The sequence below is a fragment of the Pipra filicauda genome, unplaced genomic scaffold (assembly GCF_003945595.2).
Source record: "Pipra filicauda isolate LSUMZ 115617 unplaced genomic scaffold, ASM394559v2 scaffold22_size4397567_pilon, whole genome shotgun sequence".
NCBI classification, from domain to species: domain Eukaryota; kingdom Metazoa; phylum Chordata; class Aves; order Passeriformes; family Pipridae; genus Pipra; species Pipra filicauda.
The window spans coordinates 2036920-2057935 of NW_024104343.1; the positions used below are offsets into that span (position 1 = coordinate 2036920).

The 21016-nt window shown below is 34.6% G+C and overlaps 1 protein-coding gene across 9 annotated transcripts in view; it reads right to left on the reverse strand.

Annotated features, from left to right (window-relative positions):
* Window positions 1-607: 607 nt before the first annotated feature.
* PCDH17 (protocadherin 17) overlaps window positions 608-21016 on the reverse strand; it is a 92515-nt gene continuing 72106 nt past the window's right edge. For 5 of the 9 annotated variants that reach the window (XM_027740491.2, XM_027740490.2, XM_027740488.2 and 2 more), the window contains 2 exons: window positions 13750-13824; window positions 608-5469 (listed from right to left, as the gene is read on the reverse strand). In XM_027740491.2, coding sequence (XP_027596292.1) covers window positions 4787-5469; window positions 13750-13824 — 758 coding nt within the window. In that variant the 3' untranslated portion in view covers window positions 608-4786. Of the gene's footprint in view, window positions 5470-10159; window positions 10208-13749; window positions 13842-21016 lie in introns of all 9 variants that reach the window. The other 4 variants (XM_027740494.2, XM_039381531.1, XM_039381529.1 and 1 more) reach the window with 4 other exon arrangements.

The following is a 21016-nucleotide window of genomic DNA, read 5'->3' on the forward strand; positions in this document are numbered from 1 at the left end:
TCTGAACAAGCTAAAATTCTATTTAGCTGTCAAAAGTAATGCCTGTATACTTAATTATTGATAACAAACAAACAAACAAACAAACCAAAATAAAAAACAAAAACCAAAAACAAGAAAAAATGAAACAAAAATAAACAAACAAAAGACAAACCAACTCTTCCTAAAAAAAAACCCTAAAAAATCTGGTGTACAGGTTTTACACAATTTGGTATGTCATTGCTATAATCACATAGGAACAGAGACAGAGAAGGCCATACACTCTAAGGATTAATCATAATGTTCAAACATAAAAAAACCCAATCAAACAAAAGAGGTTAATGAAAGTGTTAAATTATAACAAAAAAACTGGGAAAAAAAATAGGACTTAGTAATATTTTTCCCAGCAATTTGTCATGTTATTTACAGCAACATGAATAAAATTGCTCAGAGTCTTAAAAAAGACATTTGAAAAAAAAAAAACCACAATCAAACTCCAACCCTTTGCATTCTTCAGGGTTTTTTTCTCCATTTGTATACTTAAGCAGTGTTTTGATCTCCTCTGCTGGTCTGACAGTCTTTGAGAACTTATACCTTGATTTATAATGTTCTTGGTGAACTCACACCAGTGTACTAAAACAAAATATCCTTTATTCAGCTCCATGTTTCTATGAGCAAATAACAGCCTGTAGGGATTCAGTGCATCAGCTGCTTAAAAGATAAACCTACCCAGCTTGATGAAAACTCTTCACCCCTTTCCTGTTGAGAGAAAACAGTTACACATTTCTAATAAATGAAGCAGGAACTGTCATTTTTTTGGCAAACTGATAACTAGCTGTAACAGCCGCATTGCCACAAGTTGCTTTTCCAAAGTAATTACCATCAGGCTCCCTGTGGTATGCAGTGTTTAACACATTTCTTCTGTGTTAATGAATGCAAAAGCAGGCAACACCACTATTAGTAATTGCTTTTTATTCGTAGTCCTCATTTTCCAGATAGGTCACATTAAACACAGCCATTAAACAATAGCGGTTGAGAAAATCCATACAATGTATGCTGCTTTTGTTTGGGGGTTTTTGTGTCATTCACCAGTCATTGGTGCAACTTTGAGCCATATGGGGAGACAGGGGCTGATAAATGAGAATGCCAACCTGTATCACAATTGGGCCAGAGAAGTCAAAACCTTAATCGGATTTCATTCAATTACACTTCAAATCAACAAATCTTGATAGCCAAAACTCCCATTTAAATTAATGCAATAATAATCACTACTTGATGTAAAAAGAAAGTAATTAAACAATAATGAGCATGTGCATGTTATGCTAGGCTTCAGACTCCTACTTGACCTCAGCAATTGCCCTTTCATTTGTCAGCAAGCAGCATGAAAACTTGTTTGAATGATGCATCTTGCTCCACTATGAGCAACGTTTGACTTCTAGGGTAACTTGGACTGGCAAATGTCTATTTTTAAGTGGCAAATCACAGTTCAGGAGAATCTCCTGATAAATATGCCAATTAAAAAAAAAAAAAGAAAAAAAGCTCTGATTTTGAGTTCTGATTTGATTGGCCAATTGTATAAGGAACTCCCAGTTTCTGGCTTTTGTTAATTAGAAAAAGATATAGAATGCCTTATTCGTTATTCACAGTGTACAGTACAAATTTATTAGTTGCTTAACTTGCCTCCCTTAACTCCAACATTCTCTTTATAATGATGTGGCGGATATTTTCTCCTAATCTTATAAAGCATATATGTAAGAAATGAGCGAAATAACTCCAAAATTTTATCTTTCATTGCTGCCTCTTTCTCCAGTGGTGATACTAGAGATACCATGGAGAAAAAACACTTTTTAAATTCTTTTGTGTGCAGTATGTCCTTCACACACAATCATGTTAATTTTGACTGAACCAGCAAAACTCACATTGTATAAGCTTTACTGGTTTATTGGTTCATTATGCATCCATTCTAAATTGTGAAATAGAGTTTTTAACCTGGGATATCCTTACTGGAAGCAGTATGCCAGAGTTCTACAACATGAGGCAGTCATAAGCCAAATTAAATAAAAGCAAGGTTTCCTAAACTCTTCTATAAAGCTGTGAGTCATGAATTCTGAATTACCTCAGACTGGTAAATAAATAATCACTACTAAATACAGATAATGTGTTAAACAGCTAAAGCTAGTAAATCACTAGTGACAGAGAGCCTTAAGGTAAATTCCTCTTACATTGGCACAGCCCTTTCTCAGAATGTTGTGGGTTTATGTCTTCAGAAACATACATGAATTGTACAATTGGTTATTCAGTGTTAAAATCATTTATAAAATACACAAATCTCCATCACTTGACTGCATTTACATATTGGCTTAGATTTTGCTGAATAATGGATCTCACCGGCAGAGCTAAAGATTTGGTGCACAGACACTGAAGTGATGGGCACCACGAAAATACGTATAAAAGATCAATCAAACAATAAGAAATCCTCTCCACAATGGAATTTCAAGCTATCAAGCTATCAAGCAAAACCAATCTCAGGTCTCCTGGCCAAAAAAATAAAATTATATAACACAGACAACACCACATTTTAGATACATAAATTGTCCAAAACATGGAGAGTAGCTTGATAAGACATGTACAAGATCCTTTTCTTACATGTAATAGTGGATTTTTTTTTAATAGGAGGAGCTAAAAGCAAACGGTCAGAACGGTTGTCTCCCAAAGACAATTCGTTGTAGGACTAACTAGCTAAGAATCACCATTTAAATGCAATCCCAAAACCAAAATAGGCTGTTGGGTCAACTTTCTTTCTTGAACGGATACAGACTATGGCTTATGGTATTTTAGAGTGACAATCTGTTTTATAAGTGTTTTTATAGTACAGATTAAACTTAATAAACCCAATACCTAACTTTTTAACAATGTGCCATAGTGGTATTTTCAACGGACTATCTGAAGTATATATCCTGAGCTAGTAATTTTATTCTTCTGCTTCTTCTTGTTCTGTGCAAGTTCATTTTGAATGTGTGTTGTTTTTTAAGTTATACCTGAAAGTAATTTTGAATTTTTCAAATGCAATAAAAACACTCTTAGAAAAAAAATAATAAAAAGTAGAAACTATATACCAAGTTATCTGAAAATACTATTCAAGTGAAAATCAAACTAAAACCACCCCCCAAAATAACCAGTGTTTATCTAGAACTGCAGTAAGCAATTGCATATTCTGAAGAATCAGATGAAATACTCCTTATGCCATATTGGTACTGAAACATTTTTCAGTTCTATGAATATTATACCAAAACTTTGGAAATGGTGTCATCTCTGAAGAAGTCAATCAAATATCCTACATTAAACAGGCTGGCTGTATGTGTTTGAAAAAAAAAAAAAACTCAAGGAGGTTCCAGCTGTTGGCTCGAGTGTAATTTTTGTTATTACACGAGTTTGCAATAGAAGCTTCTACAAGGACTTGCACATAACCATGACTGATGGATGTATTTGTAGGCTGTTCAGTTAGCTCCATCAGCTCACTCAAACACATTTTGAACAGATTATGTACTGCAGTACTTCGTAGACCATACATTAAACAAGAGACTTTGCTCTGAGGCGCTGCTTCCCATATTCCATGGGGAAAAGGAAGCAGGAAAAAACAAAACTCATAGAGTTCGACAGCTACCGAGGCAACACTTGCCATTTACAATATAAGCCCAAATATTTTTGCAACACAACTATATATTAATTTAATAAAATACACAATATAGCTCTTATACACTCAACAATTTGGCTCATATGCACTGAATCTGCAATAAATCAATAAAAATATGTCATTTGATGTAAACACACTGAATTTTCTTACATTTGCACATTTAAATGACCATGTGATTTTTGTGGATGTCTAAGACATTTTCACCCTCCTGAGCTATTTTAGTGTCCACAAATGAATAAAAAAGTGTTAATAATGTTAATTTCTTTTCTGTATTACCCTTAAGGTAACTCTATTTTTTCTCAAACTTTATTTTACTTCCTTTTTTTTTTAAACTTATCACTAACTATTTATAGCTTTGTTGGACACTAAAAAGCTAAATAGATATTAATTTTTTTTCTTTTTTATCAAGTGAGTTAGCTTATGTGTGTGCAGGACAAGATGGACTATATCATTTTACACTTAACCTTAATATGATATGAAGTGTTTCATTAATGATTAGGATATGTTTCCTTGAATAATGTTCTGGAATGGTTCTTTCTGGTTTATTGTTCTTTTTTTTCTTTCCCATATTTGTGGCAGATAACTTTGTACATAAATATTTACCACAAATGAATGTTAATGTTTGATGTCACTTGGACTACTACAATAACTCTTTATAGGACTTTTAATAGAAGCCTGTGGTGACTGCTGGAAATCCACCACAGATCAGCATTATTCAACCCTTTTTTTCTTGGGGTTTATACGTAAACAGTAAAGTCAGCATCAGCTATTTGAGGACAGTCTTAAAGTATCACACATATTTCCACTCCATCTTTCTCACACCTTCCTATCAGATTGTCAAAATGGCACTGTCTTTCCTTCTTTCATTTTATTCTTGGTGTACTTGACTCTGTCCTAATGAAAGTTTGGTCAAAATGAAACCAGTGTTATCTGTCAAAAAGAAAGAGCAGTGAAAAGAACATACTTGTGGGCACTTCAGATGTTCACTCAAAGCCTTAAAGCAGCATCGGTCTTCCTTCATTCCTGTTAATTCTGTTACAAGCAGGGGATTTATTTATTTATTTACTTTTAATCAGCAGAAGAAGAACCAAACTGTCAGCCTGTCCATTTTCCCCCTCACTTTCTGATGGCCACAGGGTCACTTCCCCGACAGTCCTGCAAGAGCTTGTCTATTTCTCTCACAACTTCCTCGGCATCCACCGACTCCCTGCCTAGATCCCGGGCTGAACGGTCTAACTGCTCCAGAACAGAGTCCATCTCACTCGAGTCTCGGCTCACTCGGGAATGTACATCTGCAAAGGCCCTAGCCATCTGATCTGATGCAATGAAGGAAGTGTCTTTTGACTGTTTACTGGGCGATAGATACTGACTGTCAGTTGACAAGTACTGGCTGCTGGGTTCAGCCAAGGCTCCTGATTTCACTTCACAACCATCCAGTGGTCCTTTTGTTGAGGTGCAAGGCTCAATGCATGTCTTGGTTGGGCTGCTCGATGCTGAGGGAACCTCCTGAAGCAGAGGACTCAGGGCACGTTTGGCTTTTAAGTAAGGTTTAACATTGGCAATGAGAATAGTGTGCTCTCTCTTGTCTTTCCCAAATGTACAAAAAGTCTTTTTCCCAGTGGGATTCACAGTTTCGTATGTCTCAGTCTCAACATTAGCTTCAACTGTGGGTACAAAGAGATTTGTGCGATAATCTGCATTCTCAGCCTGACTGGCTGCAGGAAATTGTGGCATCCAACACCTGTCAGAATGACCAAGCACTCTGCATTCATCTGTGCAGTTAACACATTCTTCTTGCTCTGCAAAACAAAGGAGAAAGAGAAAAAACCCTAATTATAAGTGAATTTATTTAGTCTAATGGATAGGCTATAATAAACACATGATGGTCTTCATATCTGGTTTCTTAATTGTGGAGAAAAAGAAGAAGATATAATTAAATATTTCAGAAGGTTTGCATAAACGTGTTAGTTGAGACAATAGATTTATTTAACTCTGTTCTCTACATATTAAAGCATTCACACAGCCCAATGGAAATATAAAGGGGTCATTACAGAATCATTCTCAGTGGAATTGAGATTCATGTGTAAACTAATCTGCTGTAGAAATCTGTTAGGCTTTGTTCTGTAAAACTCATCCTGGAAAAGAGTGAACAGTACTTAAGGAACTCAAAAGGAATTATAAGGATTAATTTTTCAAATCAAATAACTGCAATGAGTGCCTTTCTGGAAATACAAACACTTCATAAAAATCAGCAAGCTGGTTTTTCATTCTTGTCACCTCCATTTCATTTATAATTGTTATGTTGTGTGACAGTCACAAAATAAAAAGGTTTTCTTAAAACCCTACTTTTCCTGCTGAGAACAGAGAACTAGAATTTCCCATCAGTATGCATTAAATATAAGCCTGTCAAAAAGTGCATATTGCAATTTTATTAGACATGAGTATGGATCATGTAATCAGTTTTTCCCTTTTTTGTTTTGGTGCAAGTAAGTGAAAACGGATTTGCTCAATACATACAATTTGGAAGAATGACAAATTGTGACACACTATTTGAACTGATAATGTTTTCAGATGGGATTTCTACATTCTATTTCTTTCAATGTATATAGCTAAATGAGATTTCTTTGCTTCAGTTTTAGAACATAAATTTTGATACTGACTGCTCTACAATTCAAAGAAAACTTTCTGCTTTAAAAACCTTAGCTCATCTGTCGTTTACATTAATAGATTATGTTTGGGCCAACATTTACTATTTTACAATTGTACTCATGACTCCAACCAAATATCGGGGATAAGAAAAACAATAAATAGAATAAATCCTTTTATCATCTCTACGTTTCAGTTTACTACACATTGATCTTTAGCTATGAAGTATTTTTCTTTCACATAATGGGCCGAGGGGTTCAATATTGATTTTATTTGAGGAATTTCGTATTTAAAAAATGCCTGGAATTCCAATTAGACAAAAACCTGTTAGTACACCTTTAAATGTAAAGATGAAGCAAACATACAGAGACATGCACAACAAGTCTTCAGAAAAGCAGAACAAACATGTTGATGCAAACATAGGAAAAATTTAAGCAATCATCATCTTTCTAAATTAGAAAATGAATTCCTACTAATCTTATATCACCACTAGATTAATGGATGATTGCACTGTCGAAACATGACACAAAAGAAACACCAAAGCTTATCTACAAGAATCCAATAGTGTAAACAGTTTTGACTCTTCACCTTTCTAAAAATATATGAGTAAATATGATTTAAACTTAAATAAAATTGTGTTATGTCACAATGATCAGTTAAATTAGAATGAGGTAATTTACTCAGAAATGATACTTGTTAATGATACAGTTCTGTGAAAAAGTGTCATACTATATACATGCTCCCTTCCTAGAAGACTTTAAAAGCTAAGTATGGTGCAAGCCCTAAAAGATATTAAAAGCAAGAGAGAATGAGGTACAGGGACAGCAGAACGGAGTGACTGTTGAGGAAAAGAATGTGACATAAAGGCTTTAAATGTAAAATTCACAGAGGTGAGTTAGCCTCACCTGTGTACCTGGTAAGATCATGGAACAGATCTTCCTAGAAGATATATCAAAACATATGGGAGACAGGGAGTGTCATTAGAGATGGACAACATGGCTTCACCATTTTGCCTGACTAATACAGGGGTCTTCTATGATGGAGTGATTCCATCAGTGGACAAGGCCTTTGATGTGGTCCTGCATAATATTCTTGCTGTTAAATTGCAGATAGATTGATTTGATGATGGACTATCAGATCGATAAGGAACTGTCTGGATTGTCACATGCAAAGAGTTTCAGTCAATGGCTGAAATGTTCTAGTGGAAACCAGAAATGAATGGTGTCCCTCCAGGGTCTACATTGGGACCAACATTATTTAGTATCTGCATCATTGAGACAGTGGGATTGAGTACGCCCACAGATCACAACAATCTGTGTAGTGCATCTGATTCGCTAGAGGGAAGGGATGTCCTCCAAAGGGACCTTGACAGGCTTGAAAGGTGAGGGCCATGTGAACCTCATGAAATTCAACAAGGCTAAGTGCAAGGTCCAACACCTAGGTTGGAGAGTTTACCAGTATCAATACAGACTGGGAGTTGGACAGATTGAGAACAGCTGTGGAGAAGAACTTGGGGGTACTGGTGGATGAAAAATTAAACATGAGTCAGCAGTGTGTGCTCAAAGCCCAGAAAGCCAGTCGTGTCCTGGGCTCCATAAACTGAAAGAAAGCAGATTTAGACTGTACATATATGAGGTAGAAACTCTTTGATATAAGGGTAGTGAGAAACTGAAACAGATTTCCCAGAGAAATTGTGGATGCCCCATTACTGGAAGATTTCAAAGTTGTGTTGGATGGGACTGTGAGCAACCTGATCTTGTGACAGATATTCCTGTCATGGTAGGTCTTTCAAGATCCCTTCAGACCCCAAACCATTCTATGGCTCTTTAAAAGTAATCTGCACACTGATTTTAGTAAACATTAAAAAATAGAACTATCATGATGAAAAACAAGAGTAAAAGACACCCCCAACGTTGGGACAGTAACACAGTGACAGAACTAAAAAGAATTTAAGGAAGAAATTTAAGTTTGTTGTGCTTCATTTTACTTCACTTGACTGTGATGGTATGCATAATCATGGACATATGCCACACAACATGTGTGGCAATTGCTTAATGAAATGGTAGCCATACAAATAAAGGACATAGCTATATACCTCATTCTACCCATTAGTTCACCTCCATTAAAATTCTCTGTATCTAGTTTTCTGGAACTTCTATAGCATCAAAAAGCTGCAGCTTAAAACAGGTGAGTAAAACTGCTATTCTCTCTGAAAAAAAACCCCAAACAATAAAACCAAAACACAACCAAAAATCAAACCAAACAGAAAAAATCCAAAACAAACAAACAAATCCCTCAAAAAAAAAAGGGCAGCAAACCTATAAAACTTCACAGAACAAACCAAATCAATATATTTTAAAAAACACATGGGGCAAGAGCATTGGAGGGGAAAGTTCTTAGCTGTAGCATGGCAATAGTTAATATTAGCCAAGTTTGATAACACTTTATCACAGAAATCCAGCAGAAATAAACAAACAGTGCTCCAAGTCAAACTGTTCCAATGTTAATTGAGAACTTTAGATTTTTCAGATGTTTGCTATTAAATAGTTTTTTTATTTTTCTCATCCTCCTAATCCTTCAGAGAAGATTTGTGGCAAGCTCAGCCTCTAGTTTTAAAAGTGGACTTATATAGTAAGGAGAAATAATAGATATTTTCTTTAGGATTTTCTCTAGATATATCTCAAAATATTTTTCTCATATATGGAATTCATGACAATGCTGAGTAAAAGTTTTCTGGCACTTTCAAACCTAAACAACTAATCAGCTTTCCAACTATTATTTTGTAAATTTAACTCTCCTCTGTATAGATATCTGTAAACAATTTTGTTGCTTTTTAACAAGAGGTGAAAATAAACCTTACTGCATGTAAGCTACCATAAAATGTTCACAACTGTACAATCAATGGACCAGCACTTCTCTCTGCTCTTCTCTTTTCAATTATTCCAGCAAAGCAAGCTCCTTCTTTGCTCCTTTCTTTTTCTCAGGAAAAAACAAAAACAAAACCAAAACAAAAAAAAAAAAACAAAAACAAAACAAACAAACAAACAAACAAACAAAACCAATGGTATAAAGTTCCTATAAAATTTTCTAACCATGATGAATGTGTCACGATCTCACACTGTACTGGGAGACCCCCACTGAACACTGCTGGGAAGATTCAATACATCGCAGTCTATTTTATTTCACCAAAAAAGTCCACTGTAAAAGGGAAATACTTACTGTCTTTCGGGTAGTAGTTCTATGTCATATTATCTTACAATACATCAAAGAAATGTTCATATATATTTATATACAATTCTCTTCTATCTACATTTACAACATATATATGCATATGAAATACAGAACTGGGAAATTCGATTTTGAAAATGACTTTTTTCTAAAACTCAACTGAACTGTATTTCTTCAAAAAAATTAAAATTTTTTCCCTAAACTTAGATTGAAATGAGCAAACTTCAGATAAAAGGTAAAGATCAGAGAAGTTCTCAGTCACTGGAAATAAGTTTATTATACTAGGTATTCAGTACTGTGCCAAAAACTATACTTTGAGATTTTCAAGACTCATTAGGTTAACTTGTTGCAATCAAGTTATGTTTGAAGATTTATATTTTTAGCTCTTTCACATATACATACACTGGTATGAGGAGAAGCCTTACCCAGTGTTTACATTATTCATTACTGCCAAGAAAAATGCAAAGTTTGCTGGCTATCTCTAAGTAAAAGAGATGTATATGTATATCATGTAGCATATATATGTTGTATATATATATTGCATGCCATATCTTCTTTCCTCTTCTCATTTCCTGCATTTGTTAAAGCAGTTTTTATACTTGCATTTCTACTCACAGTATCGACTAACTTTCCATTTCTGCTCCCTGGGCATCATAGAAGTGACTGAATTAAATATGAAGCCAAAAAAGAAGAAAAAAGAAATACTGAATGACCTTGAATTGAAAACCACCTGCATTGCATGAGCATTGGAGCTCTAGTCCTGAAAATCTGTGTCTTTTCACTTCATGCTTTTATGTCACATCATAGGAAATGGATTTTGAGTATTGATTATCATACATTATAAGTTGCTTGTCTAACCATTAGCCTGTAATTTTGACTGCTACAGCTAGCAGACAGTGAAGAAAATCAAACAGGGACTTTTTTACGAGTAGCAGAAACTACAACACAAAAACTATCACCACCAAGGGCCAAATTAGTGCATATGAGAAAATAGAATCAATTTAAAGGTAAATATATAAATATATGTATGTAAAATAGGTCATATGCTGTGCTGTACAGCAGGATGTGCCAGTAGAGTGATATGTGTCATTGGTCTTTATCTCTGTACTTGTCTCTCTCCTGTTGAAAATAAACCCTTAACAGTGCATGTGTGTACAATAAACAGAAGCAGTCTAGAGGTTTTCCTAACTCTCTAGAGTTTTAAGGGTAAACAGTCAGAAGTGCTTTATGCACTTAGGGGAGAGCATACACTAAAATAGAATTGCTAAATTATCAGCCACAGAAAGAAAAGGAAACAAGCTATCTGTAAACAACAGTCGCTTAGATGGGAAATGTATTCCGGATAGAAATTTAGAGATGGTATAGGATGAAAGTTATATTAGCAACATACAAAATGCAATGCAAGATATGTATTTTTGGTGCAAGATAAAACATATCTTACATATTTTATTCTATAGGAGATGTATTTAACATCTGCCTTCCATAGCAAGCTAAAAGAAATAGATACTTTTAGTGTGATATCTATAATTTCCTATGATTTCCTTATAAATATTGTGAACAGAATTAATTATGGCTACTGATTTCATTTGTACTATAAAATTCATTGATTAATACTTTAGATAGCTGGTTCCTTTCAATTACTAAAATGGAGATATCTTATTTTGATTCATTAATTTTATGAAATTTGCATAATGATAACAGAGAAGAAACTCAAGAATTATTATTTTTTTAAACAGTGACTCAGTGTGGCCAAATCAAGTCAATAAACAAAATATTTGCTCTAATTTAACCGGACCCCAATTATTTAAATTACACATACGCACAAAGCAGAAAAACAAATGAAAAGTAAACATCACCATGCAAACATTTTCAAGTAATATTTAATGTCTTATGCTTATAAGATGAAGAACACTATACTCTGTATCAAAGTACTCCACATAGCTTAATAGTAAATGTCCAGACTTCTTTATATGGAAAATCATATATATGCATATAAATATATGTATATGCACATATAAGTATATATTTTTATATATATTTATGTAAATAAATGTATCTACCTATATTTAAAATCTGATTTCCCTTATACACAAGTCTGGATATATACCCAGATGTAGACCTAGATCCACACCTAGTCCTATACCATCATATTACTCACAAAAACTGTAAATTATTTTATCAAATTGTATTTGAAGTTACACAAGACAGAATTAGGACCATTACTTTTTATAAGATCTGATCAGGTCATTCAAGTCCATTCTTTTCTAAATGTTTTACTCACAAAATGTAGTTTTTTATTACCATATGTTCATTGGTAAAGGCTAAATAAGAATACGGTTAGATAACTACGTGAATAACACTGACTATTTAAAAATGTCAGTAACTTTTGTTACTTTTTATTGTGCTGGGAAAGCTTGTCTTTCAGATATCTTACGTACTCCTTTTTGTTCTTTCAACAGGTGACATCTAGCTTTTACCATTGCATAAACACCTTTTTCTAACTGATTTTTTTTTCTTTCTTTCTATATAAATATGGAAGCTAAAAAATAAACATTAATTGTCAGGGATGGTTTGTTGGCTGACCCAGTTGACTGGAACAACTATTAACTAAAAAGTCCAAACAAAAATCCACCGCAGGAGCCATTTCAAAATGTATGCTGCCCTTTTTTTTGAAGGCATGTTGTTTCACACTCTTGAAATGCTCTATTCTTCAGTGCATTACAGAGTTAATAGCAATGCACGTCTTTGATGACCCTTGTTTCACGTTACAAGGAAAAGGATCTCCCTATGAATGTATGCATAGAGTTCACACTGACTTGTCTAAGAGATAAATTCCTTTCACCCTTGATGTTGAGAATTTGTGTTCACTACTGAAAATATTTCCATTTAGAATTCATTCTGTACTGAAACAAGGTGAAAAATTCTCTGTAGCTTTTATTTCTCTAGTCTAACCAACACAGTATTCTTGACTGTAAGGGTGGTGAGGCGCTGGAACAAGCTGCCCAGAGAAGCTGTGGATGCCCCATCCCTGGAAGTGTTCAAGACCAGGTCAGATGGGGCTTTGAATAACCTAGTCTAGTGGAAGGTGTCCCTGTCCACAGCAGAGAGGATGGAACTAGATGATCTTTAAGGTCCCATCTGACCCAAATCATTCTATGACAAAAAATAAATAAGGACAACCAGTACTTGCTTTAGACTAATAAAATAATATTATATTTTATATTTTTAATATCTTGAATAGATATGAAAGATCTGTATCTTTGGTACATATGTGTAAGCAGATGGACAATAAATGCCAAATAATATCTAACAGAGAATGCAATTAACTCTGCTTTTCAGAACTTCAGTAATTCCTGAAATATGACCAAAAAACCTCCCAGAATTTATATGAAATGATGGCTTACTTTTTTGTTTGTTTGTTTGTTTGTTTGTTTTTATTTGAAATGGGCAATTGTCTTTACTAAAGAACTGAAATTACTATAAGGAGATATTTATTACAGGAGAAAAATAATAGGTACTTTGACATGTCCCTAACACTGGGTCTATATGACACTTCTACTGAGAAGAATCAGCTAAAGTACTGCTTCTGTGATTGGATTTCTGTTTAATTACAATTGATTTTGACAGAAATGAGTAGAGGTAAACAAATAGTTCTATACACATTCTTGCTGTTATTAAACAGAATTGTCTCCAATCTGAGTATTTATATTGGCTTGTCTGTTTAAAGGATTCTTTCAGACAGGCAATGCAATTATGTAGCTCAGGTTAGCGAAATGACTGGCAGTAAAATAAGAGTGGACTGCCGCATTTTTAAACCTCTTGGATCTCATGGGCTCTTCCTAATAATATAAATACAAGTTTCTGAGGTCTATAATCCTTACTCAGTTTCCCTGGTTTTGGTTGTTGGGGGTTTGTTTGCTTGGTTTTGTTTGCTTGCTTTCTGAATGCAGGATAAAGGCAATATATTTTTTATATTGACATGGTATAAAACACTTCAAAAACCATAAAAATATGATGGCCTATGGATTTAATTCTTGTTCTCATTTGTCCAAAATGACAAATATTGGAGGAATATTTCAGGATTACATGGAGCACATAGAATATTTAATATAGTTCTTACAGAAGTATGCTTTAATTTCACGTTTATAATTCAACGGCAATCACATATTTTTATTTAAAGACAATGTAAGAGAAAGATGTGTTACCTGAAAATTTTCCATCCTCACAGCGGGCTGGTCCACAGATCCCAACAATGGGTCTTTGGCCTCTGCCTTGCTGTTCTGGAGGCAAATCAAACCTGTGAGTCACAGACATGGATAGGCTCTGCTTCCAAAATTCACAACAATGACGAAACTTCCACAGCAAAAAAACAGCTTTCATCTGTGGCCCAGACACAGTTCACAGCCCTTGAAATTTCTCACTGTGCTTCTCAAAGGTACAAACACTTAAGTTTATAGTTGGCAGTGAACTGGAAATATCTGATCAGTAAAAAGGATGCTTCATTTACTCCTATCAGATGAGAAAGAGGAGAATGGATACCCAGAAGTTGGTTTCCAATGTTTGCCTATAAGTTGACTGGCCCTGACTCTAATTTGCTGTAAAAAGACCATTTGACATCATGAAAAGATATTTTCGTCTCTTCCCCATTCCACTATAAAAAACTCTTCCTGGCCTAGGGCTGCAGTGAGCAAATACAGAAAGGCTAGCTGTGCCAGCCCTGCCCTTAGCTGAGAAGCTAGGGGGAAACTTCAGTAATATGACAAATTCATAGTTTTAAACTGTAAATCTTTGTTGTAGATCCCCAAAGCTTTTTCCTGAGAATTAAGGAAAACAAAACTGCAGTAATTAACAGATGAGAAAAGGTTTTATACATTTTTAGTGTAACACTTTCATACTCTTGATCAAGGTAGTGCCACAGATTTTTCAATGGGATTGTTTCAGCACTAGAATCTAAAAATGCAATGACTCTTAAATCTGAAATCTAACCAAATTTGTGTAACCATTTGCATAATTTGCATGATATTCACATTTTTTTAATAACTATTGTGAGCTACTCATAATTATAGTATCAATAATTTCCATATCTAATTTGCAATATTTAGTAAATACTACATATTTTACTGCATCAATGTTTAGGAATATAGTCATTAACCAGGACCACTGTGAGGCATCCTATACAAATATTAACAGATTGTATAGTTAGAGACAAAAGTTATCAAGTGATTATGACAAACAAAAGCAATGAATGGGAAGAAAAGACAACATTACTGAAAATATAATCACACTGTTGACATTTCCTGAAAATACCAATATAAAAACTCCATAATTTAAAGAAGCTATCCCCATCTGTCACACCATCAAGTCACCAATGATTATCTATATATTACACCACTGAACCTTCCTCACCGGTTGCCAATTATCTCAGTATATATACAAATCTTTAATTAGAAGGCACTAAGCTTTTTGCTTTGTAAGCCTGCCTCAAATTTGGATATGACAACTTTTTTATAGACATTGACTGAGGAGGGTGCCACTGAGGAGAGAGTCATGGCAAGCTTCTGAAGAAGTCTATTTCTATGTCCTTTTGATGGCTGTGTTTACATCCTGACTATAGGTGGGCTCTGTTGAGTGGACAGAATCTGTCGGTTTCTGTGTAGGAGCCTAATTTTGACCAAAGCAGAATCAATGCAGTAAAGCTTTTCAAATGCTATCTGTTTTCCTTTGCAAAGTCTCATAAAAATAATTACAAAGGCTATATAGATATTGAACCATTCAAAATCTGGCCACTTTGGTAAAAGACAGTCTTTTCCTCCACTTTCCTCTTAGTATGCCTGGATTTACATTCAAAATATCCTCTAACAGCCATAATGAGACCAGGCCTGTTTTATACAGAGAGATGGAAAAGCCTACTGGGTATCATTCTCTGCTTCAAAAGGTTGATGTCATCAGTGGGTCATATGTTTTAGACTTCATGAGAGGTACAATGCATCTGACAGAACAGAGAGAAGAACACTTTTCATGATGCTGCTGCTCAGAAAATCCCTGAAGTTGCTCAGACATCTCAAGGAACTCTCACTTGGACATATGGATGCAGAAAAATATTCTTAGAAAAAAAGAAATTATTTAAGAGTTTAATCTAGAATCTAAGTAACATATTCATTATTGTATGATTAGATGGTTCCCTGGACTATTGTTTAACAGATTGCTGGTGTTGTGTTTTATTGTCACCTTTGAAAGAGATTTGCAGAATGGGATTACCCTTATGCCAATTTATGAAGAATCCCCATTCGCTTAGCAATTTGAATTTGATAATGCTATCCTACTTAAATTTCTGCCTGGATAGTGCTCCAATTAGATCAATCAGAAAGGTTAATTAAGGACACCTTTTTCAAATCTGACTTTCTAAATACAACTAGTTTGGCAAAGGGAATTATACATGTAAACAGATTCAACACCATATTTTCAGATTCTCCATGAACAGTAAACTAATTTTTGAAAGACACTTACTGAAAACGTCTTCAGAATATTCATATCTTCCTTTCCTTAGATCCTTCATTAAGAACTATAAGTTCCAGACCACTTTCTTATATTTCAAGGATTGAGGAGATTATAGATATTAACAATCCTAATACAGAACAATCTTTCCTGCTAGTTACATTTATGTGCAGCAGTTGAGCTGCTCAGCTGAGACTCCCTCTTTTACTTGTCATCTTTTCATTTGTTATAGCGTCAACTTTTGAATGGATGTCAGAGTACTTTGATGTGACAAAAGATATCTTTAAGAAAAATTATCAATTTCCAAAGATGTCGTCATTACGTGTTCTTTGTTTTCACTAATATCTTCACTTTTTAAGCCTGCTAACTGTTAAGAAGTTATTTTTCTGGTGTGTAGCAACCACTAATCTGAGTCATGTTCTTATAAAAAGTGTATTTTTGTCTTGGAGATAGACTTAAAGGCTAATTACCAACAGCACCAAGTAAGATGTAGTCAGGGTAATTTCTGTTAGCTGTGCCCTCATCTTATTTATCTGAACACCCTCCAGAGGAAATCAGCATTGAGGCATTAGATAAGTTAAACACTGTTTGGGTGAAACAAGTAAGAGATGCAGATGCTTCCTTTAAAGCTGCTGAAGGATTCAGAATACGTCAGTCAGTATCAATCTATTGACATTCTTTAAGAAAATCTTAAATCTGTAGAGGTGATGAAAATACTACACCCCTAGAAATGGTGAAGACCTGTTATAAAATGCAGTGAAACCTATTCTAGATACGCATCATTATTAGCTTTCTCAGGGTATTTAAAACAACCTTTTCATTTACTGGAATTTATCACTATAATATTTACTTGATTTAGAGTTCCATGTATGCTTTCCACCATGACTTGATTTTAATGTGTCACCCTCCTCCCAGGCTTTTTGTTCTGTTGGATAAAAAATGGTAAGAAACCTGTACAGTTATTATTGGCTTGAATTCTGAGTATCACAGATAATGGAAAGCAGAGAAATTTGAGCCCCAATATCTACTGCATGGTTCTTCAAAAACAGCCTCTGGGTTTCCAAATAAAAATGTAGCTTTGCTTTGTTTTTCTTTAAGAAAAACAATGGCTTTAATTCCTAAAGAGACAAAAATAAAGCACCCTATCTGAAAGCAGGGCTCAGCCTGACCTTGAATTATATTAGGAATTATATTATAAAAGGAATTATATTATATAAGGAAATAAGGCAAGCAAAAATTGTCTTACAGGAAAAAAAAATAAACTTTTTTTTTTTGTGTCCACCTGTTACACAGGTGCCTGTGCACAGGCGCAGTATCTCACCTCAGTACCGCATCTCAGGGATCTAAGAAACAGTCTAGCAGAGCTCTAAACTTATTTATAAGCTCTCAAGTGACTCTCTGCAGTTCCAGCTGAAGATGGATACAAGGCAGCTAATTTGCTACCACCAAGGGAAAATGTTATAACATAAAAACATTCCCTCCCTTAGCTTCAAAACTGTTGAGCGCCTAGGGAGCCTGAGTATTTGTAGAGCTGATACTATGCATATGCTTCCTCTGTAACTGTTACATGCTTACATCTGGCATCTGTCTCTGTGTTAAACAGACTTAATCGTCCCTAGTATTACCTAGGCAAAATCCCTCTAACCTAGATCGTTAATGCAAATGAAATAAATGAAAGGATATATATGATTTTTTTGGTAGCATTATTTTTGCATTATTGGCAAGTATGCAATGAGCTCTGTACTGTGGTTATGATCAAAATATTTTATCTCTGCCTTCTGAGTAACTTTAGATAGAGATTATGCTTTTCTCCTAGCATGACATTTGACAGTTTGTACAGCTTTGTAATAAAATTGAGTTGTTTTAGCTGGAATTCTTTTTTCCATTTATTCTCCTTTTATTTTGTCTTTCTTGATTGTTGGTTCCCCCTCTTTTATCCACATCACACTTCAGAGTATTTAATCATTTGCTAGACATAGCTGATCTGACTCTGAAGAGTTGTAATTTCTTTTTTTTGTTATTGTTATTAGGGGGACTCTGCATGTTAGTACATTACTCAGCTCACTGCTGCCAGCAAAGTTAAGACTCAGGAAAAGCACTTGATTTCAGATTTTAGTATATTTTTAAAACATCAAAGAGCATGGAAAATCTTATTCTTTGGTTAGATAGAACATGCAGAACAGTAATACTCTAAAAGATAGAGATAGCTGTATAGAACTAATACTAAATTGAAGGCCTTTAAAAGTTGTTTTAACATTTAGGGTAATGTTCATCTCAAAGTCCCCCCAAAAAGTATAAAATCAATGATTTTAATTGGGAAAACACGTAGAAATGAGTTCTTTCTCTAAAATCAGACAAAAAAAAGTTGCTGGTTTGACATCTGACATTATTCATGATAGCAAAGATAAAATATCCTCGAGGTGCTTCTTTTACTAAGAGTTGTTTCTCTGAGCAAGACTATAGCAAGCACAATCTTTCCTAAGGCATCTGTCCCTGCCTAAGTCTACTTAGGATTCAGAGTAAAGCTATTCCTACAGCTGAGATCTTCTCAAGAGCCTGACTTCCTCCTACTATGCACATTAAATCCGAGTGAGCAGGAAGTCAGGCCACAGGATTTTCACCCCTCCTATTAAAGATTTATTATTATCATGCAACAGGGAAGCAAACCAGAGAGAACTTCCATATAATCTCCTGTTTAAGGGAGAGTTCTTGTCAATCAAGGGACTAAATAAAAGCCCACAGGATGTAGATTCATATGCTGAATACTAGTTTCATGAGATACCTAGTAGCAGCTATGAGACAAAGAATAATTTCATTCAACAATGAATGTAGATGGGGTTGAGGTATGTAACTTGGCATCATGATTCCCCTTTTCCACAATGTGCTCTTAATGCACATTGTCCTTTCAGTGGTAGGAAAATTTTGCCTTTCCAAACTAATAATTAAGTGATTACATGCACATATAACTTCTGGGATATCCACAGAATATTCATTCAGTATCTGGTCAGATCAAATTTCATGGTATTTTTCCACTGAGCTATTTTCTGGTGAAAGCAAACAACTTTCCTTTTCCCATAAGCCTATACTATCATGTTTATACTAAGTTACTACTTTCTTTTACAGAATTAAAACTTGTGACAAAGTGCTGCATTTTGAATACCCGAAGGATTGGGATCTAATATTCTTCAGTGAGGAAAATTGTAACTGATCCACACCCTTCTTGCAGCTGCAGCTTTGATCTCATCTAAGTTCATGTCAGAACCATAGCAGGGAGTGGCTTTGCTAACGTATGCATGCTTCCACCATTACAAAAGCAGGATGTGTGACATCATGTGCAGTAGCATTCTATTTTATTTTTATTCCAGAAATTTAGGAAGAGAAGTCCAGAACAGCTGATGAACTCCATTTTGTCTAGAAAGTGAGTTGGCACGTTGCCAACTTGACCAGCCATCCTGTCTTCTGCAGGAATTTGGGGGCAGAGACAGATGACAGCCAACAGTCTTTTTGCCAACTCTTCTGTCCAGCCATACCTTGCTTTTGCAGCCCAGGCTCTATTGGCTCACAGATCTAGTGAACCCTAAACAGAACAGAGTATTGGACACATTGCAAATTTATTGATATAGAGTGGCATACTTGGAGTTCCCACCAGTCACTGATTCCATTCTCAGAGACAATTCTGATCTCAAAATTCTTATTTAAAAGGTGAGTAGGACTGAGCTCTTCCATTCATTAAATCTGTTGCTTTCAAAATCAACAGAAATATTCCTTTTTTAAATAAATTCTCATTTAAAATTTGGCATCTGATTTTTGATTCAACAATGTTTAATTGGTATTTCTCAGAGAGTCAGACTATGATGGTAAACAACTGTTAACAACTGTCAACAACTTTGTTCATAAAACATCAGTCACAGTCCTCTGAGAAGCTGACACACTTATTTATCAGGTTTTTTTTTTCTTTAAACATAATCAAGCAGAAAACCAAAGTAAATCCTGTAGAGTGCATATGCATTATCAAATGATCTTGTGATATTTTACCACAGCTACATTTAGCCACTGCAGCCTACTGGTCTACGTGATATACAAATAAATTCAGTTCCAGCTTGATGTTACAAACTGTCTCCAACATTTTCATCTGCAGTTCATTGTACCTGTCTAACTTCAAGAGGTATTTCAGAGCCATTACTGGACAGAGTAGTAAGGCTAATATTCACAACATATAGTGGGATACAACACATATCAGGGCAGATATTTTCAGGTTTAGACCACAGTTTTTTTGATAGCTAAGGGCTATTAAAAGGAAAATAATCATATTAAAAAGAATAAAATACAAAACTAGTAATTCTTTATTGGGACAGTTCTTTATTAGGTTAACCACTCTATATAAAAAGAAGTTCTTATGTAAGTATGATTTTCAAGACAAAAAAAACCAAAAGAAATCACATATTAAATCTAAATGTTTATGTAAACAATCTTCCCTAAAGTTTCCTATGACTAATTCATTAGAAATTAATTTGTCTGCAATCTTTCTTTGAAAAAATCATATTTAAAGTAATATATTTATTTTGCTTACTGTGAGAATCTGCCTTATAAAACAATCAGCAAATGTTGTTCTGGAATATAATTGCCTATTAAATTTCAAAGAGGAAATCAAAGCGGGATAAAAATGCAGAATAAAATATTTCATACAGAGAAAGATATGTGTATTTCAGTCACATTTTGTATTTTCTAGCTTTGGAGAGTAAAATGCAGCATTTTTATAAGCTTTCAGTGTCCCACTTAGCCCGCTCTAACTATGATGACAGCATGCATCTTTGATGACATGGACGAATACATCTAGAATTCAAGGCTTTCTTCTAGCAAAACTGTAATCTAGTACAGAAGGTCAATGACAATCTGCCTTTTAAAGTCACCTCTTTTTGAGTAGTAAGCAGCTTTTTCTTGTTAGGCTTTTTCTCTCTGCTTTGCTATCTGATTTCT